We start from the raw sequence: 22,419 nt of genomic DNA, 5'->3' as shown, positions 1-22,419 counted from the left end.
AGGGGCTCTCTGGGTCCAAGAGCTACCTCCTCCTCAGGCCACCACTGTCAGCAACGTCCCTGTAGATCAGGGTGGGGGACATCTGCTCCGAGGGCTGTCTTAGGTCCTCAGAATCATCACCGACTGACAGCACATGCAGCACACCCAAGTGAGAGGCGAGTTACTGAAATGTTTGCCCAGTGTGGTCCACGAATGATGTGAGCAACATCCAAGTGGCCTTCGCAGAAAAAAAAAAAAAAAGGTTTCCCACTCCTTTGGATCAAAAGACACACATTTCCATCTAACCCCGACTCTCAAGTTGATCACAAATTCTCCCACGCCAGACACACACCAGGCAGGAAAAATGAAGCCAACAATTATATAATGATGCTTTCATTTAAATCTTTATTGAAATCCCCCCCACTTCCCCCATTCAGCTTCTAAAGTGAACATACATGTAACGTCTGGGCCTGATGGTGTTTTTTGCAAATTAATTCCATTAAGTTCCTGAAAATGCAACCTGTGAAATTTGGGGAAGTGAAGCTCAGACCAGGGAATACCAAAGATGCTGTGCAGGACTGATTCTGTGCTCAGACACAAATAAAGGCAAAGGCTGAGAACCCCGGCAGTGAAACTGCCAGTGTGTGTGCAGCACCAGCACACTGCTTACCCTCCGGCCGAGCCCAGTGAGGAGCAGAAAGGAGAAGGAAGAGGACACAGCCACTTGTGACAGAGAGCAGGTCTCCAGAGGGCCTTAGGGCAACTGCACACAGTATCCTCACAGCCAAGATGTTTGGTTGGTGGGATTATGTAACCAGCCTCAGCGTCAATTTAATGTGCCCAGGGGTTTTCCTTGTCACTGGTTTCTTTTTTTGACGATGCCCCTCTGGATCCTATTGTAGAGTTTCCAAGGGCAGCTTTGCAGTGAGTATAAGGAATTCACAATAACTAAGGACCTTTTAAAAAGATCATCCCTTAGCTAAATCTCGCTGAGGATGTGAGGGGTGGGAGGGGGATTAGTTTGAGAGAGATTTTTCACTAGTACAGTAACAAATTCTTAAATGCTTTATAAAACTTTACTGCCGTTTAAAAATCTACCTCTAGGGTAAATGACCACTTAATAGTTTCTGATATCGTGAAGTTAAGAATTGTACCAACTTTAAAAATATTATCTCAATGTCTTTCACACGGAATAAATCAAGAATGCATTTAGCCTAAATATTTAGAACGAGTTTTAACAATGATTATTCATAAGTACTTTGCTGTGAGTGTGGGCATCAAACCCTAACTTGACTTAGTTAATCAGGGGCTGGTAGCTGTCCACCCTCTGCAGAAGTGTGTCTGAATATCCAGGGGAGTAGTACCTGCAAGAGGAAGCACGCTATTAGACACCTGTGGAAAACCCAGTAGAGAAGACATCAATGATTCAATGTCATATACGGTAGTTATCAGAAATCAATCTATGAATGGAACCTCAAATAAGCCCTCAATAATCATGCAGGAGGGGTGGTGGCCTAGTGTGCAGGGGCAGGTAACCACAAGGTCAGCAGCCCCAAACCACCCTCTGCTCTAAGGGGGAGAGAGGAGGCCTTCTGCCCAGGCAAGATTTACACACTCTGCCACACACTCTGCCCAGGCAAGATTTACACACTCTGGCTGGTCCACTCTGTCTCAGAGGGCAGCTAGGAGCCGGAATGAGTTCAATGGCAGTGAGCTGGGTTATTTAGTTTGAATGATACTCAAAGCTAAAGACTGGCGAAGAAGATAATCTCTCTTTGTGCTGAATTTACATGTAACAGCACAAAAGTAAACAGGAGTAGTTCTTTTCAAGGCAAGATGCTTTAATCCAGCGTTGGTCTCTTATCAAAGAGACTGTATTTATTCTTATTACACTGACTTTCTCGCAGAGGGGTGATGAGGTTTTCTGCTTCTATGAATATTTACATCCTGGAAACCTGATGGACCAGTTCTGCTCTATCTATAGGGTAGTATGAGTTGGAATCAAATAAACAGCAGAACGTCACAAGGAAAATGACTGATTCAGCTTTAATTATAGCTAGTACATTGTTTTTCCTAAGTCGGACCAAAAAAAGTCTAGCATTACTAATCAACTTCTGCATTCTGGTTCCCTTAGGGATTATGCTCGTCTATATTTTTACCAGATATGGTCACTATCTAAACAAATTTCTGGGAGTATAATTCACATTAAAGAACTATTTAATAAATGGCTTATAAAATATTTTATCATAGAAGCCTTGGAAATTAACCATTCATTTTCATGATTCTTGAACAACTATAGCATTATAAATTTAACATTGTATAAAATGTTTAGTATAAATTATTAAACAATGATTAATGCCTGGTGGGATGCTTGCTTGATATGTGAAAAAAATTACATTCATATAAAAGGATGTCAAATCAAATTTAGCAGACATTCTAGCATATAAGAAATGGATCGAAAACCTAAGCTAGGTCTCTTAAAATTTTTCAAAGCACTAAAATGCCCAACCCACCTTCAGCATTTTCTCCAGCTAAAACCCAATGCAAGGGTGGAAGGGGCTTTTGCTTTGTCCTTTATGATTTTTATTTCATCTCAAATACTTGACAGTTAACCTCATTAATTTATGTCACCTTAATTATTTCTTCCATAGTCGGTCCAATTAAGACATGAAAGCCAGCTGTGGTTTTTCAATGGTGCGTTTCTAGGCTGCTTGGTTAAAGAGGGTAGTACGTACCAATGAGCATCCACACGAACTGCCTTGAAGAATGCTTCTGCTCTAAAAGTCTCCCACGCTTGAAAACAGCGTCCATCAACCCTGGACTTCTTAAGAGGTTTTCTTACACTGAGATATTACAATTGCGTCTGTCTGAATGAGTCGCTAATTTTAAAGCCGGTGTCACCTTCCTAGGCTGTGTGTGGCAGTCAGAAGTACTTTTTAATATGAAATTATGTAAGTTAGAAAAAATCCAACAGCACTTCATCAAGTCTGCGGTTTGAGATGGTAGCCACTGGCCAGATAGGGGAATTCAACCCTGGAAATAATGGCGAGTGGAACAGGACTAAATCGTCATTTCGTTTTGGTTCATTTTAAACATGGAAACTCCATTCACTTATTGGAAAATGTTTGGTTATGTTTGACGTGGCTACTGAATCTACCTTTCCATCTAAATTCATGTAAATTTTATACAGACAAAATATTTCTGATGAAATTTAGCATCTGAATTGTGATGTGCCAGCGATGATAAAATACATACCAGATTATCAAAGCCTGGGTATTTCAAAAAGAAGAAGAAACAAAAGGGAGTTCTCAGTATTATTTTTATATCTATTATAAGTTGAAATTCTGATTATTTGGGGGGAGGGTGTTAAACTAGGTTAAAGAAACTATATTATTAACATTTATTTTACCTGTTTCATTTACTTTTTAAACTGGGGCCACTAGAAAATTCTAAATTACACAGTGGCTATCACATTCAATTTCTCTACTGGATAATGCTGCTTTCAGATCAATTAGGACATACCAGTAATTCTTGAGGTTTTAGCTGGCTGTCCTCCAAGCTAACTGCGATTGCCACAGTACTGCCCAGGGCCTCAGACTCCAGTCTGTGACCCCCACGGGGAAGGAAGCGCACGCAACATGTATCCCTTCCTTCAACCGTGGACACCCTCAGAGTTACCTAACCTTCCCCGGTGCAGGTAGAGTATGTGTGCATCTTAGGAGATAAACCCATAAATAGATGTGTAAAGTTGTCCACCAACCGTCAGAAAGCCCAGTCCAGCTAGACCCTATCTAATGCTGAGCAATTAAAAAGCAGTCTCTCTTTTGAAGGAAAACTGGAACCCCTACACGGAAACTAAAAGCAATTTGGATCTAATGATAATAATCTTTACTTGTGTTTCTTATGTTTTCAAAATTGAAATTAAAATTTGCCTGATGTGCATTTACCCTCAAAAGCAAAACAGTGAAAACTAATAAATGACCAAGTGCTGCTACGTAGCTTGCATCCTGCATCATTACGATGCTTTATTTTATCCTAAACCTTGTATTTAATGGCAATAGCATGAATATAGGAAATCCTGAGAGGATAAGAACAGGTATTCACTGAGCTGAATTCTGTCCATGAGCAAGCCCTCTGAGCTAACAAAGTTATAAGCGTTATCTCATTTAATCCTGGCAACTCTACAAAGTAGGCAATCATCCACATTTTACAGATAAGGAAACTGTGGCTGAAAGGGCCCTAAGTACTGTCTCCAAGGTCCGTGGTCTGGTAAGTAGTTGGGACTAAGACAGAAACCTGGGATTGTTCAACACTCCCGCCCTTGTTGGCAGCCACACTCCTCAGGAAAGTACCCATACGGAAGACCAACCAGAAGCCCCGTCCTTCTGGCTATCATCCAATGCTATCCCAACCCATGTGGAGTTTGGATTATAATTCTATTGTGTACTAGTAATTGTTGTGATAACAGAAAATGGGCGGAGTAGAAAACTGGGTACATGCGTCCCCAAATTAGATTATCTCCCCTAAGTAAATTCTCCCCAGAAAACATTAAAAAAAAAATCACTGCCATCAAGTCGATGTCAACTCACCGTGACCCTATAGAACAGGGAAGAACTCTCCCTGCTCATTTCCAAGGCTACAACTCCTTATGGTGGTTTCTTGTCTTTCTCCCTTGGAGCTGGCTAGTGGTTTAGAATGGCTGAGCACTCAGATCAAAGGCCCAACACACCAGGGCTCCTCAGCAACCCCACAAGGCAGGGTAAACCTGCCCCTGTGCTCCTCTGAGACTGTAACTCTTGACAGGAGCAAACTGCCTCATCTTTCTCTTATGAAGGGCTTGTGGTTTCGAACTGCTGACACTGTGGTTAGCATTCCAGTGCGTAACCCATTATGCCACCAAGGCTCCTGTCATTGGATACTGCGATAGTTTATTGTGTCAGCCTAGCCGATAAACAAGTAGGATTAACTGAAGGACAGAGGGATAAATGGCTCGGTGAGCCTAACCTTGCTTGTTCTGTGCCTCAGTTTAAAGGGGTACACTACCTGTGGGATGCCTAGCCTGTGGACTGTGTCGCTGTAAGTTGAGGTCCCTTTAATCCCACACGATTGGAATGTTCGTCTCTGGAGCTGGGGACCGACAGTTGGTGACAGTTGGTGACCTGCCTTGCTGTTTGCTGCCTGGGTACATATAGCCCAGCTGTCTCTACAGAAGGGGACTGGCAACTGGTGGCTCTCAAGCCTTAAAGGACTGCCAGTGTCTCACTGCTTTATAACTTAACTGTTAATTTCTTGTATTATCTATCTGTATATAATTTAACGGTTCATTTCTTGTATTATATAGCTATCTTTATAAATATATTTATATATAATTACTAGCAATCTGGTTTGTCTCTCTAGAGAACCCTGTCCAACACAGATACACAGAGCTGGATACAGCAGAGACAAGACTAGAGCTTAGGTCTTCAAACTTCTATTCCTGGAGACTTGACCTCTCATCATATCACCTTCCTCTATCACAGTTCTTAACCATCGTAATAGCATTAATGGAGGACAATACAAAACATTAAAAATAATTTTTTCTAAAATTGTCACCTTGTAAGTTTCAAGAAATACAAGAACCAAAAAAAACATTTTTGAGATTAAGCTTACCTATTTTCACAGAAACACAAGTTTTCAGAGATTTCTATACAACATCTTTTGCAAACCTAATTCATTACAAAACATCGGGAATTTGAAAAAGTTTGTCAACTAACCATGATTCTTCATGGTGTTTAGGCACATTTTTAAATGAAACCATAGGTCACAGGGTACAAATTCAAAATTGACAAAGGTCTTCTGATTAAAAACCTACATCAAAGTTTAACTTGACCAAGTTCTTTATTTACACTGGTTGCTCAGTTCAAGCACTCACAGAAAATAGTAAAAATGAAAATTTAAGTCCATTTATGAAGAGGTTTTATACTGGTTGATTCGAATAGCTCATTCCACTGTGGAACTATTTCAGTTTACTTTCTTTTAGCTGTTTATAATATTTAGGTTAAGAAACTGTTAGGAAAGTTATCTTAATTCACAGAAAGCAGCATTCTTCCAAAAGGGACTTACATTCCATGTACAAAGATGAAGTTTAATTTTTGATAAAAGATCTTTACATCTTCTTTCGCCTAGTGATTTGACATATTCTATAGAGTATGGATTTCTTTGTATTTGTATATAATATATAATAGTAGATATTTTGCTATAATTACTTCTTTGATATATCCTATACATTAATACTTTCAAAGTTAAGTTAGTGAAAGTCTATTGGTCAAGTTGTTTTCATAAACTTCTCAAAAGAGCATAAATGCATATCTCTTGAAATAAATTGCTGATAGAATACATGTGAATTAAAAGCAAAATTTTTATCTTAGAGAAATAATTTTCTGGTTATAAAATATTAGCATTGTATTAAAATCACTGGTATTAAAGAGGAAGGATGAACAGATATGTTATAACACAGTTTTAAAAATGAAAGTTTATATTTTCTAATGTATTAACATCAGAATTAGGGCAAAAATGAGCAATAAGGGTAGGATTGGAAAAATTTTTCCAAGTGTGTTTTTTCAGCCTGCATATTTTGTGGGTACTTTTCAGGATTCCTATGTTAAAGTAATTCTGTATCTTCTGGGTAATGTTGCTTTTACTTATTTTGGATTTACTGGTACCATTCTCCTTCAGGTTAAAAGGACAAGGCTTGGGTCTGTGAAAATCAACCTCATTTAAAATACATACGTGTATTAATCGTGAAACAGCTTTCTGCTGCGTTACTCAGCAGTACCTGTATCTAGCACGTATACAGAAGTTACTTTCCAGCATTCAGCAATCTTCCTTTTACCACTCAACACCTCTTTCATACTTGTAATATTCCCCTCCGTGTAAGCTAAGGCAGAAAAGTAATATACAGCAAACTGGGCACATGGATTTAGAAACTATAGGCCTTTTCTAAATTAGGTGTATACAATTAATAGGCTGAAGAAATTTTATATCCTATCTGTTTTATTAATTTAATAATTAATTGTTACCACTGTTTGGACACTATTTGGTAAGGCATATATGTAAAATTAGCAGAGAAATCTCTCAAAAGGCCCTCCAGCTTGACTTGCAAGTGTATCTATCAATCAGAACATTATGAATGGGCTCTCAAAAGTCTGGGAAAGTATCTTTTCATACCTTTTCCATAAGCTGTTTGAAGCCCCTTTGTATTTCATTTGGGGGAGGAGGAAAGCGGTCGAGAGAGAAGTAAAGGCATGGACAGGGTCTCATCTAGTAGTACTTCAATGCTCACATTTTGACAGCAAAAGAAACAAAACAAAAAAACTCCACCAAACTCACTGCCATTGAGTCCAGTCCAACTCATAGTTACCCCACAGGGCAGAGTAGAACTGCCACTTGGTAAATCTTTACAGGAGCCAAAAGCCTCCTCTTTCTCCTCTGGAGCAGCACCTGGGTTCGAACTTCTGACCTGTGGTTAGTGGCTCGGTGTATAACCACTGCACCAGGGTCCCATCTTTATTGGCACAGTGGATATAAAATCTAGATTTCAAAACAAACATCATGTTAACATGGGGCATCTCAAAATCCATTTTCCATACCTTACTATCTCCTCTGGGTAACAATTATTAATGCTGTTGATATACTCCTGAAGGAGAGATCCGGGTTCTGCTTTTATCTCTTGAACCTTTTTAAGTCCACCACTTGTCACAAAAAGCCTTCGAGCCTTGCTATCATGCGGCAGCACCTTGAAAAGCGAAGGGCGTATGAATTACATATTCTTTAAACGACTTTTTTATTCCTGAGAAAGCATTCGTTCTGAGCATCTGTAAAAGTGAATCTGTGCTCCATGGACGTACAGCATAAGTGCCTCACTGTGGTGAATGGAAGCAAACCGCATTCTAACATTCCCGTCTGCATCAGTCCTATGCCCGTGTTTTCTTCTTCCTACAACGCCTCCCACAGTCCACGGAGCCAACCCCAGCCCTTTGCTAACTCTTCGGACTCAGTTTTGAGACTCAGCTCGTATGTCATCTCTTTCAAGAAACCTTCTCTGGGGCTCCCTTGGCCTTTCTTCCCAGCTGGGCCTGCTGTGTCTCTTATGGGCACACTCACCACATAATATTCTGATTATCTGTTTATTTGTCCGTCACACATAAATGTCACTGGACAAAACCCGTTAACATTCACTCATTTACATCCCTGCTGCCTGGCACCCCATCAATCTCAATGAATGTTTGACAAATTATTGAACATACAAGGCGTAGGCAGAGAAATTCCAAGAGAAGACTTAACAGTCAACCAGTGAGGACTAAAAAGAAAAACCACCGTGCTGACAATTAAAGGACTTCTGGAGCAGGAAGCCGAGGAGGTTAGGTGCCAGTGACTGTCCACTGAGGAGGGCACAGGAAGTAAGGTGGCAAAGTCAGACTGCAGGGTCTCCTGAAGAGCACTCGGATGAGACGGGCGGGCGGCTTGGGACTGGTGACTTTGTTTGTTCCTGGGGTCACAGGGAGCCGAGAATGTTTGTAAGGGTGGGAGACAGGAGGCAGGAGAGATGAAGAAATTAATTATGCAAAAGAAGAGACCCGTGGCTGTGAGAGGATGTGGGTGGGCCTGAAAAGTGGGGCTTCCTGCTCCTAAGATCACTGCTCTGCCCTCTGACAAAAGACCCCCTTCCCCTCCAGTCTAATCCTTTTTCCGAGGACTAGCTTTTCCCTTTGCATTTCCTCTACCGAAGCCTTCTCCAAAGACCTTGGCCTATATCCACTTATTATTTCATTTTAAAAATTAAATTTATCATGAAGCCAAGTACAGTAAAATGCTTTCTAATTGCTTTGTCTGGGCTCCCATGATTTCAGAGTTCCATGAAGAAGAACTTGTCTCTCTCTCTCTTTTTAATCTATTAAAATAATAGGCACTTAAATACTTAAAACTACAAAAGGATCTTACTAATATTTATGTCAACTGGATAATAAATTATTCTGTTAATAGGGTTTTTTTAATGAAATTGCCTATAGAACTAACATTTTAAATGTTTTATTTGGCCCAGAGAATTTGCATTACCTCCTGTCTCTGTCCCAGGGCACATATAACAAATATTTTCACCTTCTGCCTTGCTTCCCCATCACTTTCTAGGGCTGTGGTATCCTTAGATTAAAAGCACACACAAAAAGCACACAAAATTCTGACTGGCACAAATATTCCAGAAGGCCTTTTTATAAAACTACATGATTGTCTTTATTTGAGAAGATTTATTTCACAGTCCATGGACTTATTATTAGTTACTTTAGTGACTTACTTTGAATTCTTAAAATAGGTTAGAATTCACTGTCACAGTAAGTTAAATGAAACTAGAATTGCAAGGGGGCACCCCTCACCCCCCCACACTGGAAAAGTTCCACTGGACAGAGCTTTCAGAGTAAGCACTTTGGGTGATCACAGGGCATCAGGCAGCTCGCTCTGAATGCGCGCACCCGGGGAATCGCCTGGGCTGGTTCTCGCTGGCCACAGTTAATTTTTTCGTGAAAGCAGTATTGCTTAAACCTCATTTTCTGTGATTTAAGAGAACAGCATGCAGCTGTGAAATTTTGTTTCCTGTTTGGGAAAACTCCCGCAGAAACTGTTGTGATGTGGAACACAGCTTGTAGGGACAGCGCTATGGGAAAAACTCAAGTGCATGAGTGGGTTTTCTCATTTCAAAATAGCTGAAATGTTGACTGCTGACAGACCTCATTTTGGACATGCAACAACTTCCTGAACAGACAACAATGTCCACTTGTAGTGCATTTGGCTTTCTTTCCACCAGGTCAGACTGTGAATCAAGCTTTCTATTTAGAGGTTCTGAAAAGATAGCCTAATGGTGTGTGATAAAAATTTACCTGATTTGTGGCAGACAAGGGACTGGTTTTGCCACCATGACAATCCATGTGCTCACATGGCCATCTCAGTGAGCCAGTGCTTGGCAAAAAGCACAAAACACAAAAAGCAGCATGCCTTTCTTGCCCTGCACACCTGACTCACCGAGTCACTGGGTTTGTTTTTTTAATCATTTTATTGGGGGTTCATACAACTCTTATCACAATCCATACATACATCCATTGTGTCAAGCACATTTGTACATTTGTTGCCATCATCATTCTCAAAACATTTGCTTTCTACTTGAGCCCTTGGTATCAGCTAATTTTTTCCTCTCCCTCTCTGCTCCCCCCTCTCTCATGTACCCTTGATAATTTATAAATTATTATTATTTTGTCATATCTTACACTGTCCGATGTCTCCCTTCACCCACTTTTCTGTTGTCCAATCTCCATGGAGGAGGTTATATGTAGATCCTTGTAATTGGTTTCCCCTTTCCACCCCACCTTCCCTCCACCCTCCCGGTATCACCACTCTCAGAACTGGTCCTGAAGAGATGATCCACCCTGGATTCCCTGTTTCCAGTTCCTATCTGTACCAGTGTACATCCTCTGGTCTAACCAGATTTGTAAAGTAGAACTGGGATCATGATAGTTGGAGAGGGGGAAGCATTTATGAACTAGAGTAAAGTTGTATGTTTCATCATTGCTACACTATATCTTAACTGGTTCGTCTCCTCCCCAGGACCCTTCTGTAAGGGAATTTCCAGTTGCCTAAAGATGGGTCTTGGGTCCCCAAACTGAACTCCCCTTCATTCACATGATTTGATTTTTTGTTCTTTGATGCCTGATAACTGAGCCCTTTGGCACCTCATGATCACACAGGCTGGTGTGCTTCTTCCATGTAGGCTTTGTGTTTCTGAGCTAGATGGCCGCTTGTTTACCTTCAAGTCTTTAAGACCCTAGACCCTATATCTTTTCACAGCTGGGCACCATCAGCTTTCTTCACCACATTTTCTTATTTCACATTTTCTTATTCACCCACTTTGTCTTCAGCGATTGTGTCAGGAAGGTGAGCATCATGGAATGCTAGTTTAATAGAAAAAGTATTCTTGCATTGAGGGAGTACTTGAGTGGAGACCCAATGTCCATCTGCTACCTTAATACTAAACTTATAAACATATGCACATAGATCTATTTCCCCATCCTCATTTATAAAAATATATTTACATATGTACATGCCTTTATTTAGACCTCTATAAATGCCCTTTGTCTCCTAGTTCTTTCATAACGTTGCTGTTTCTGCTAATAAAGAGGGACATGAAAGAGGAAAAGGAAAAAATGAGGGAGGTGCAGTCTGCCATCCAAAGAGATGAGTTTGAAAAAGGTTTCCAAGAATGGAATCACAGATTTGACAAATGTATTAAGTATAATGGAGAGTACTTTGAAGATCATAAGATTACCTTATTACCTCCTCCCACCCCCTCAGAATGCACTTCAGAGGACACCACTGGGGCTACAGCTTGGGGAGAGGGGCGAGTCAGAACAGAGCACATGGGAGAAATGAAAAGGGATGGAGAGGGAGGAGAGTACATCCTGGCCCACCAAGCCCCAAGGACGATGTTCTTGCTCAGAGCAGACAGTGCACGGGGTGGACGGTAAGGCCTGCCCCACCACAGACACAGCATCCCTCACTGAAACATGGCGCCGCAGGGACTGGCACTGGAGACACAGTGTGGGAATCGTGCACGGTCTGGCCCCATCACGCTGGGGCGAGGCACTGAGGGCATGCATCAGAGCAGCAGGGGAAGCAGAGTGACGAAACCCCCAGAGAATACCAAAAATAGACTTTGGAGACAGGGCGTGGCACCCCATCAGACTCTACTGGAAAACACTCATAAAGGCCAACAGATCTTGAACTATTTATATGGCTTTTTCCATTTTTGTCAGTGGCTTTCTTTTTGTTATTGTTATTTTGTTTTTGCTGTTGTTATTGTTTTGTTGGTTTTGACTGCCTTTGTTTTATTTGCCTGGATTTTGCACTTATTAATGTATCTGCATGTCTATCTAGATAAACAAGGCGGGACAAATAATTTGAAGATGAAAAAAAGGGACCAAAGGCTCCGGAGGGATACAAGAGAAGGGGAGGTGGGAGAAAGCAAGGGGGTGCTCCCAACCAACCTAGGGACAAGGGAACAACAGGTGAACTAAAATCAATGGAAGGAAGGTCATAGGATGACTAGTGGGGCTCGGTCATGGGCAATGTAGCAGCGAGGAATGACTAAACCCAAATGAATGCCGAACATGATGGTGGGATAAGAGGGAAGTAAAAAGGAAATAGAGGAAAGAACCAGGAGACAAAGGACATTTATAGAGGCCTAAATACAGGCATGTACTTATGTATATGTATATACACACATATATACATATATGTATATATATACATATATAATGAGGGGAATAGAACTATGTATTCACATCTATATGTTAGAATTAAAGTTGCAGATGGACACTGGGCCTTAACTCAAATACTCACTTAACACAAGAATACTTTGTTCTAACAATCCAGCATTCTGTGATGCTCACCTTCCCTACACGATCACTGAAGACAAATGGGTGCATAAACATATGTGGTGACGAAAGCTGGTGGTGCCCTGCTATCAAAAGATATAGCTTCTGGGGTCTTAAAGGCTTGAAGATAAACAAGCAGCCACCTAGATCAGAAGCAAGAAAGTCCACATGGATGAAGCACACCTGCCTGTGTGATCATGAGGTGTCAATGGGATCAGGTATCAGCCATCTAAGACACAGAATAAAACCATACCCAAGGTGAATTGGGCAGGGGACATGGAGTGGAGACCCCATACTCATCTGCAGACAATTGGACCTCACAGAGGGGTCACAGGGAAGAGATGAGCCAGTCAGGGTGCAGTATAGCACCGATGAAACACACAACTTTCCTCTAGCTCTTTGGTGCTTCCTTCCCCCCACTATCATGACCTCAATTCTACCTTACAAATCAGATTAGACCAGAATATGCACACTGCTGCAGATAAGAGCCAGCAATACAGGGAATCCAGGATAGATAAACCCCTCAGGGCCAATAAGAAGAATAGAGATCCCGGGAGGCTTAGGGGAGGGTGGAGGGATAAAGGAGGAATTGATCACAAGGATCAACTTAGAACCCCCTCCCAGGGGGACGAATAATGGAAAAGTGGGTGAGGGGTGATGGAGGACGATATAAGATATGGAAAAAATCATCTATAACTTATCAAGGATTCATGAGGGGGAGGAAAAGGGGAGCTGATGTCAGGGGCTCAAGTGGGAAGAGAATGCTTTGAAAATGATGCTGGCGGCATATGTGCAAAGGTGCTTGACACACTGGAGGAATGTATGGATTGTGATAAGAGAGGTAAGAGCTCCCAATAAAAGTATTTTTCTAAAGATGTTTTTTTTTAAATTTAAATACAATGTCTTTTTGTGGGGTCTTCCATCTTTTGGGGGTACCTTTGTATCTCACTCACTAGCCTAAAGGATTTGGACTACAAAACGAAGCTTTCAGAAATAAAGTAAACTATCCTCTTCTGTGCAGTCCCTAGGTGGCACAGTGGTTACTGGCTTAGCAGCTAACTGAAAGGGTGGCAGCTGGAACCCCCTCAGGGACCTCTGCAGGGGAGAGAGTGGGCAGTCTGCTCCAGAAAGAGCACAGCCTAGGCAGCCGGGTAGGGCCGGTGTGCTCTGTCATACGGACTCCTATGAGTCAGAATCCAACGTGACAATGCCTACCACTTCCTTACCCGAAAGGTTGGCCTTTCAAACACACCCAGAGGAAGCCAAGAAAAAAGGTCTAGCAACTGCTCCAAAAAGGTCTTGAACGTTCTCCAAGGAGCACAGTCTGCTGGACACAGTGGGGATGGGTTCAAGAGCAACAGGAGCCATTTCTAAGAGCTGCTAGGTGATCCACTCAGTCCCTTCCTCCTGCCTCCTCCTCCTCCTCCTGTCATATATGACAAATTAGCTGATGAATTTCTTAAACGTGATGTATCAAAGCACACAGACATGAAAAGGGAGATCCGTTGATCTTTGGCTGTAATTTCGTCTTTTCAGTATTTGGTTAGTTGGTTGGTCAGGAAAGTATGCCATTATGTCTCCTACCTCCCCCCAAAATAAGGTGGGGAGGGAGGCACATGTGACTATTTTCTTAGGAGGTGGCACAGGTGTTTCGTATGCAGAATTGCACACTGGGATGGAGTCAGCACTGTAAACACCTTCTATTTCCCAATGTTCACGACAGCTGAGGGAACTGCTGGAGCTCATGGAAAGAGTTCTGAGAACTAACAGCCATTAAGGCCCATCCAGTCTATCTTTAAGATAAATGCCTACAACAAGCCTTACTTAACTGCAGGTCTTGATTTCAGAGGTATGAAATATGCAGCCTTTGCTCATTAATTATAAAACTGTGTAGACTAGTCAAATGCGTATATAATAAGACTCCAAAGTTGACTGCCATCAAGTCAATTCCAACGCATAGCAATCCTACAGGACAGAGTAGAATTGCCCTCCGTGGGTTGGCAAGGCTGGGATCTTTACAGGAGTGCAAAGCCTCATCTTTCTCTTGCAGAGAAGCCAGTGGGCGTTTTCAAACTGCTGACCTTACAGTTCCTAGCTCAACATTTAACCCAATACACCACCAGGGCTCTTATTCAAATGACAGCACCTCATTTACGGACCATGATAGCCCATAACTAAAATCTATTTGTATCCCTCTTCGTTTTTACTTAAATTTTATTAAGTAGTAATAGTCACTTCCTGCCTTATTTCTTTAAAACAACATATTTTATATTTAATGCCTACTAAGAGCCTGGTATTGAGCTAACCTCTTTACATTTAGTATCTCATATTTAATCTTTACAATGGCTCTGTAAGAATTGTTTTATGGGTAATGAAATTAAGGGTTAGAGAGGTCAAGACTGTGCTAAAGATATTAGAACCGTTAAGCGGGAACTCTAGACACTCCAACTCTGCAGGCTGAGCCCTGACCCACTATGGGCTGCCCCCTCCCCACTCCACAAATCCCATCCTCTCAAATGAAATATGTCAAGGTGCATAATTTAGCCAGTCCCTGATAGTTCAAGTGTCCTGACTGTCACTGACAACTGACACTCGGTCCTCGTTGGCGCATAGCACTCCGTCTGCCTGGCTGTCCCCACTTGTAGCAGCCTGGTCTTGCTATCTTATGACCTTGTACCTGCAACCCTCTAAGAACTCTGACAGCTTCACTGCTTGAAACGATTCATAAAATGCGTCAGTCACTCCAAATGACTGCCAAAGAGCCTCTGGGATAAGGCACATTTTGTTAACATGCCATTTAATCCCTGAGAACAGTTAAAAATTTTAAAGGTAATATAGAAGCTGTGGTTTTAAAAAACAAAAAGCAACAACAAACGAGGGCAAAGGAAGTGCTTCATTTCTGGGTGAATTTGACTAGCACATGTCCTCTGCCCTGTCAGTACAGAGGAGTGAGAGCCCAGTGGTGCAGTTCTATCACCACCTAACAGAAGAAGCGATGACTCAACAGGAGCGTCTGACCTCCCTGTTGACCTGTTTTAATTTGTTGGAGTTTTAAATATTTCCTGGTTTCTTTTTGATTGAGGTTTTCCTCTGGTTTACTTTGCTATTGTTGTTAGTTTTTGTTGTTGTTTGGTATGTTTTTCTGCATGTGAAATCCAGCCTGGGTAAATCTACAGACAGTAATCGGACTGATTGGGGGTGTGGCAGAGGAGGTTGAAGGGAAGTGCGGAGCTAAAACCAAGGAGTACAAGGAAGAAGAAAATGTTCTACAATCATTTTCGGTGATGAATGTGCAATGCTCCTTAATATGAACGAATTATTGAATTGCATAACATGTGAATTACATACCACGGACACTGTTAAAAAACAAAACCCTAAGAAACCTCATTTTCTTCTCCCACTCATTGGCCAAGAGAACGCTTCTCACCTTACTGAACTGTCCAACCACGTGCTTCAGGATATTGGGAGGCGCATCATACAGAAATGGTTCGAGAGCTGGTAGATAGGTGCATTTCTGTAGGATATTCTTTATAGCTTTTTTACTCTGTTGAATAAATACAAAGCAAAATGCATACCAAAGTAAGTAATCAATGAAAGCTTGATAAAAATTGGTGTGCGCACTAGGTTCAATGTATTTCTTATTGCTAAATAATGCTCCATTTGAATTCACAGTCCTAGGATTTGAAAATGAAAGCAATTTCCTGGTCTAATCTTTGGATTTTCTTTCTTTTTTTTTTCTATTCTTTGGCAGAAATATTCCTATCTTTAATTGGTTTTATCATGGAACAACCTGCTAGTTGTTTTGTAAAGCCTTAAAATACAGTGTCATTATTGAGATCTTAAGACACCTATAAGGTAACTGGAATTAGAATTAAAATTATCAAGCATAAATTTTAGGCTATAAATTAACATATATTAGTATAAAAGTCTACATTTATAAAACTATGTGATAACCAGTATTTCCTACTCCTTTCATACAATGAATATATGAATCAGTTTATCACAGAACACCAGTATCAGGCACTCTATGTTCTCCAAAGGGTTTCATAGCTCATGGGTGTGAAAATCAGAAATGTTCTACCAGGCACATATTCAGTGAGCACCGGCCGTTGTGCTGCAGTGGCTCATGGGTAGGCATTTTCCCATGCACATATGCAAATCGATACAGGCTCTCTCCCAGCAGTGGGTAAAGCTCCTCTAGGCACTAGCAAGGGTATGACGCACAAGTCAGACTAGGTGGCCACATCTGCCCCTCCTCTTCGCTTCCCTCACCTGGACTCCACGGTCTCACCACTGTGTGGTGCTGCCCCCAGTCTCACGTGGGCTCAAGAAGTGCCTTGATGTGACTGGAGCCCATTAGCACACTTGGCTTTAAGGTCGTGGCTGTTTGTGATTCTCTGTGTCACTGCAGGCTGCCCACTTCACTTTGGAAAGCTATGCCACACACTGGGTTTGTCTAGTGCATGTGTCCTCCAGAATTTCACATCCGCTTGTCGGGAGCGCTGGTTCACTGCATCCTTACAGCTTCTCTTCGATTGCCCACAATCTCTGGAGGACCTGGCAGAGCTAGTCTGCTAGCAACAGAATCCAGCAATTGTGAACGCTTACTTATCAATGCTCTCGAAACGTCATGAATTCTACAACAGGGACACAGGTACAGCAAAAACTTCCAAAAACATTTGTGCTTTCAGTAATGGAACATTGTCATTTAAGGTTTCTCAGAGATCCACATGAGGCAGCCTGTATAACCTGTCTATCTTTCAACACACATGCTCTCAAACATTGTTTTATAAGCTATATCAAAATAGTGAATGGATCAAAGACAGCCAGCCTTCTTTCTGTAAGTTGCATAATACAATTGGAAGTCAAATTGTTAATTCCCATCACATGTCGTTGTGACTTTGTGACCCACCATTGGTTGACAGCACGTCAAAAAAATTACCGTATATACTCGAGTATAAGCCAGCCAGACTATCAGCGAGGCACCTAATTTTACCACAAAAACAGCATTAAAAATGTGCTGGAAAAACTCAGCTTACTTGAGGACGATGTGCCCTATTAGAGCAGCCAATCCACAGAGAGGACCACATGGCCGGCCCCACTATGAGACACGATGTCCCTCACTGACCCACAGCCCTAGAGGGTACACAGCGGAGACACAGTGTGGGAATTGCGCCTGATCTGATCCCGCCACACTGAGGCAAAACCCTAAGGGGGTGCAACGGAACAGCAAGGGAACTGAGCAGCAAGGTCTCCAGGGAATGCTGAAGGTGGACATTGGGACCAGGGCATGGTGCCCCAACAGACTGGACTGGAAAACACTCCTAAAGGCCAAAAAACAGTCCTTGAACTAACTACAAGCTTTTCTTTCTTGTTGTGTTTTGTTTTGGTCATTGGTTTGTTGTTGTTGTTTTGCTGTATATTGTTGCTTTGTTTTCCTCTGTCTTGTTTTTGTGCATATTATTATATCCGCAGGTCTGTCTAAATAAGATCAGCTGGCTGAACTATCTGGAGGAAAAACAACGGGACCGACAGTTCCGCGGGGACATGGGAGAGGGGAAGCTGAGGGGAAAGGGAGTGGTGTTAACAAACCCAGGGACAAGGGAACAACAAGTGATCTTAATTGGTGGTGAGGAAGGTATAGGAGGCCTGGTAGGGCATGACCAAGGGTAATGTAACCAAGAAGAATTGGTGAAACCCAGGTGGGGACTGAGCATGATAGTGGGACAGGAGGAAAGTCAAGGGAAATTGAGGAAAGAGCTGGGAGGCAAAGGGCATTTATAGAGGTCTAAACAAAAGCATGTACACATGTAAATATATTTATATGTGAGGATGGAGAAATAGATATATGTGCATATATTTATAGGTTTAGTATTAAGGTAGTAGAAGGACATTAGGCCTCCACTCAAGTACTCCCTCAATGCAAGGAAACTTTCTACTATTAAATTGATATTCTACGATGCTCACCTTCCTGACACAATCACTGAAGACAAAGTGGGTGAATGAGCAAATGTGCTGAAGAAAGCTGATGGTGTCTGGCTATCAAAAGAGATAGCGTCTGGGGCCTTAAAGGCTTGAAGGTAAACAAGCGGCCATCTAGCTCAGACGCAACAAAGCCCACATGAAGAAGCACACCAGCCTGTGCGATCACAAGGTGTCAAAGGGATCAGGTATTAGGGATCATCAGAACAAAAAATCATATCATTGTGAATGAGATGAAGAGTGTGGAGTGGAGACTCAAAGCCCATTTGTAGGCCATTGGACATCCCCTTACAGAAGGGTTTTGGGCAGATGAGCCAGACAGGGTGTGATGTAGGAACGATGAAATATACAACTTTCCTCTAGTTCCTAAATGCTTCCTCTCCCCCCACTATCATGATCCCAATTCTACCTTGCAAGTCTGGCTAGACCAGAGGATGGACACTGGTACAGATAGAAACTGGAAACACAGGGAATCCAGGGAGGATGATCCCTTCAGGACCAGTGGTGTGAGTGGCAATACTGGGAGGACAGACAGAGGGTGGGTTGGAAAGGGAGAACCGATTACAAGGATCTACATGTGATCTCATCCCTGGGCGACGGACAACAGAAAAGGGGGGTGAAGGGAGACGTCAGACACAGCAAGAAGTGACAAAATAATAATGTATAAATTATCTAGGGTTCACGAGGAAGAGGAGAGCGGGGAGGGAGGGGGAAAAATGAGGAGCTGATGCCAGGGGCTGAAAGGGAGAGCAAATGTTTTGAGCATGATGAGGGCAACGAATGTACACATGTGCTTTACACAACTGATGTGTGTATGGATTGTGATAAGAGTTGTATGAGCTTCTAATAAAACGATTTTTAAAAACCGGGCTTATACTCGAGTATATACGGTAAATTTAAGTGCTATGGATCTACTGCTACTGCACAACATATTGGATCCACTGTGCTTAAATACATGGGGTGTCAAAGGGTTCATGAGAAAACGGGATGAAAAGATCAATGAATTTTTTCCATGAACATTTTGAAGCCCTCTCATAGTTTTATCCTAATCCTACTAGTTCCGAGTTGGTCATGTCCTGCAGTTGTTACTGCTCAAGAACGTTAGAAAGCAATCTAACGACATTAGATTTGAGCTTGGAATAAAGACACTTGACTTTTGGTTATATTTTTCAATACAGAAAATCTCATTCATAAAATGCTAAATGATCCAGCATGAAATAAATATTAGCATGATTAACATTAAGATTTTGTTTATATGTACATTTTGGGCTTAAGTCTTTTTAGAGATAAGAATTTGTTAACCACAACTTTCCCTTCGCTTAAGCCTCCAAGCCAGTGACTGTTCCTACATTCTAAGTTATGCAACCATCTCCACAATCTAACTCTGAGCCATTTTGATTATCCCAAAACCAAAACTCATGCCTGTTAGTCATTCCCTATTCCCTCCTGGCAACCACGAATTCCTTTCTGTCTACAGTGTTGACTTCTCTCAACTATTCCTATAAAGACGATTGTGGAATATGTAAGCGTTCGTGTCTGCCTCCTTTCACTAAGCAGAAGGATTTAGTGTTATCTCCATCACAGTGGGTAGCAGTACTTTGAAGTACTGTGTTCCTTTGCCTTGCTATACAAAGATCATCACATCTTCTTTATCCATTCACCAGGTGATAGACATTTGGATTATTTCCTCTGGGCTACTGTGAACAATGCTGCCATGAGATGAGTATGCAAATCTTGTTTGTCGACATAAGAGCTGGTTTCCATTTCTGCTGGATAGAAATCTAGGAGTGGAGCAGTGGGTGAGGGCGGCAAATTCATCATTAAGCTTTTGAGAAACGACCAGATTTCTGCCCAAGGTGGCTGCAACATTTTACATTCTCACTGGCAAGGTAGGCAGGTTCAAGGTTCTCGACATCCCAAGCACACTTATTATTGACTGTCTTGCTCACTGCAGTCATTTTGTGGGTGTGAAGTAATACCTCATATGGTTTAGATTTGCATTTTCTCTAAGGAATAATGCTGAACATTTTTTCATGTGCTCATTGGCCTTTTGCATATTCTGTTTGGTGAAATGTTTATTAAAGTTATTTGCCCGTTGTTTAATTTGGCTGTGTATCTTCTTGTGGAGCCGAAAGAGGTCTTTATATTTTTTCTTGATACATGTTCTTTCTTGAATGTATGATGTACAAAAATCTCCCAGGATGCGGCTAACTTGTCTTTCCAATTTCTTAATGATATTTTTAGAAGCATAAAAGATTTTCATTATGACCACTATTGTTATGAAGCATAATGTGCATGTTAATGAACAGAAAACGAATATGCTCTCTAAACTTTCACCTAAAACACAACGACAAAAAAATTTTAAGTTGTTAATTGTAATGAAACATCCTCCCTTGTGTTTTTGTTTTGATTTTGCATTTGTACTTTTGGTGTCACTGCTAAGAAATGTTTTGCCTCATTCAAGGTCAAGAAGCTTTAGGGGCTATATTCTAAAAATTTTATAGTTTCAACTCAGGTCTATGACTAACTCAGGTCAGTTCTAACTTTAGGCCTTTCCATGTCAGTTAATCTGGGTGGCTGGTATGATATGTGACTACACTCACAGGAATTGTTCCAGTCTATAAAGATGATGTTTTTACCTGTTACGATGGGGAATTGTGCCTGAGGTCCCCATTCAAGGTCAAGAAGCTGACCTGTATGACACACACCTGTCTGTGTGCTTGTTCCCATGTCAATGCGGAAAAGACTTTCCCCCCCCCCCCCCACATTAAAAATTCTTGGTACTTTGGTCCAAACTCAACTGGTCAGAAATAAGGAGAGCTTTACATCTAGATTTCCAACTCAATGGCATTGGTGAATGTTTCCTGAAGCAGCACCGCGCTGGCCTGGTTACTGTAACTTTGTAGTAGGTTTTGAGCTCGGACACTGCAACGCCATTTTTCTTTTTCAAGATAGTTTTCCCCTCTTCTGGGTTCTTTACATTTCCAAATGTAGCTTTCTGTTGTTTTATTTTAATAATAGATTGTTGTGTTTTAGGTAAAAGATTTACATGACAAATTCGTTTTCCATTAGATAAATTTTATACAACTGTTCGGTGACATTGGTTCCATTTTAACAGTGTGTCAGCATCCTCATCATTCCCATCCTGTTTCCATGAACCCAGCTTTCTCGGCCCTCCTTACAGGCTCACCTTTGACTTACCGTAAATGGTGACTGTTGGGTCTCGGACTGCTTGCTGGTTACTGAACAAGGAGCACAGTACTCACCGGCAATACTGTTTTCAGCCAATTTAATATTTGGGTGAAAGGTGATCTCCTGAGTGGCATCAGCTCCAAGTTCAAGGTGTATCAGGACAACACTCTCACGGGTTATTCCATCAGTCCAGTAGGTCAGACATTTTTTCAAGTTTGAGTTTTGGGTTCCATTTTTCTCCTGTTCTATCTGGGGCCTGTTACTGTGTCCCTGTCAGAACAGTCAGTAGTGGTAACCAGGCACATCTACGCTACCTCATCTGGTCTCGCGTCGCAGCCTGTGGTTCCTGTGGGCGATGGTCTTGGACCAGTTTCGTTGCTGAGTCTTTGGCTTTCCTTCACCCTCTTTCATCCCAGGCCAGCCGAGACCAATAGTTGTATCTTAGACGGCTGCTTGCAGTTTCTAGGACCTCAGACACAACTCCCCACAGTAACAGGTAACAACAACATCTTTCTAAACTGGAACAATTCCTATGTTCCGTAATTTTTTCAGCAATGCTTTATAGTTGTAGTATAGCAGTCTTGGATTTAATTTGTTACTAAGGGTTTTGGTCTTCTGATAAAATGGTTTTCTTAATTACATAGTTGGACTACACATGATTAGCATATTTTTAAATGCTATTAATTCTATTATTCTTCTGTGGGTCCCATTCCACATACAAGATTATGTCAGCCGCGGCTTAAGATCTGTTAGCTTTCAGAAAAATGTGCCTTGTGTTTAGTAATTTGTGGCTGTCTGTAAAATAATTCTT

General features: G+C 41.6%; 1 protein-coding gene across 1 annotated transcript in view; it reads right to left on the bottom strand.

The window, feature by feature from the left end:
* Nucleotides 1-375: 375 nt before the first annotated feature.
* Nucleotides 376-22,419, bottom strand: part of SPAG6 (sperm associated antigen 6) — a 66,768-nt gene continuing 44,724 nt past the window's right edge. The window contains exons 9-11 of the mRNA XM_075553190.1: nucleotides 15,862-15,978; nucleotides 7,608-7,753; nucleotides 376-1,343 (exon numbers count right to left, since the gene is read on the bottom strand). Of these exons, the coding sequence (XP_075409305.1) occupies nucleotides 1,274-1,343; nucleotides 7,608-7,753; nucleotides 15,862-15,978 (333 nt within the window). The 3' untranslated portion in view covers nucleotides 376-1,273. The remainder of the gene's footprint in view (nucleotides 1,344-7,607; nucleotides 7,754-15,861; nucleotides 15,979-22,419) is intronic.

Source organism: Tenrec ecaudatus, chromosome 6 (assembly GCF_050624435.1).
Source record: "Tenrec ecaudatus isolate mTenEca1 chromosome 6, mTenEca1.hap1, whole genome shotgun sequence".
NCBI classification, from domain to species: Eukaryota; Metazoa; Chordata; class Mammalia; order Afrosoricida; family Tenrecidae; genus Tenrec; species Tenrec ecaudatus.
The sequence above is the reverse complement of the archived record's forward strand: the minus strand, read 5'-3'. Positions and strand labels throughout refer to the sequence as shown.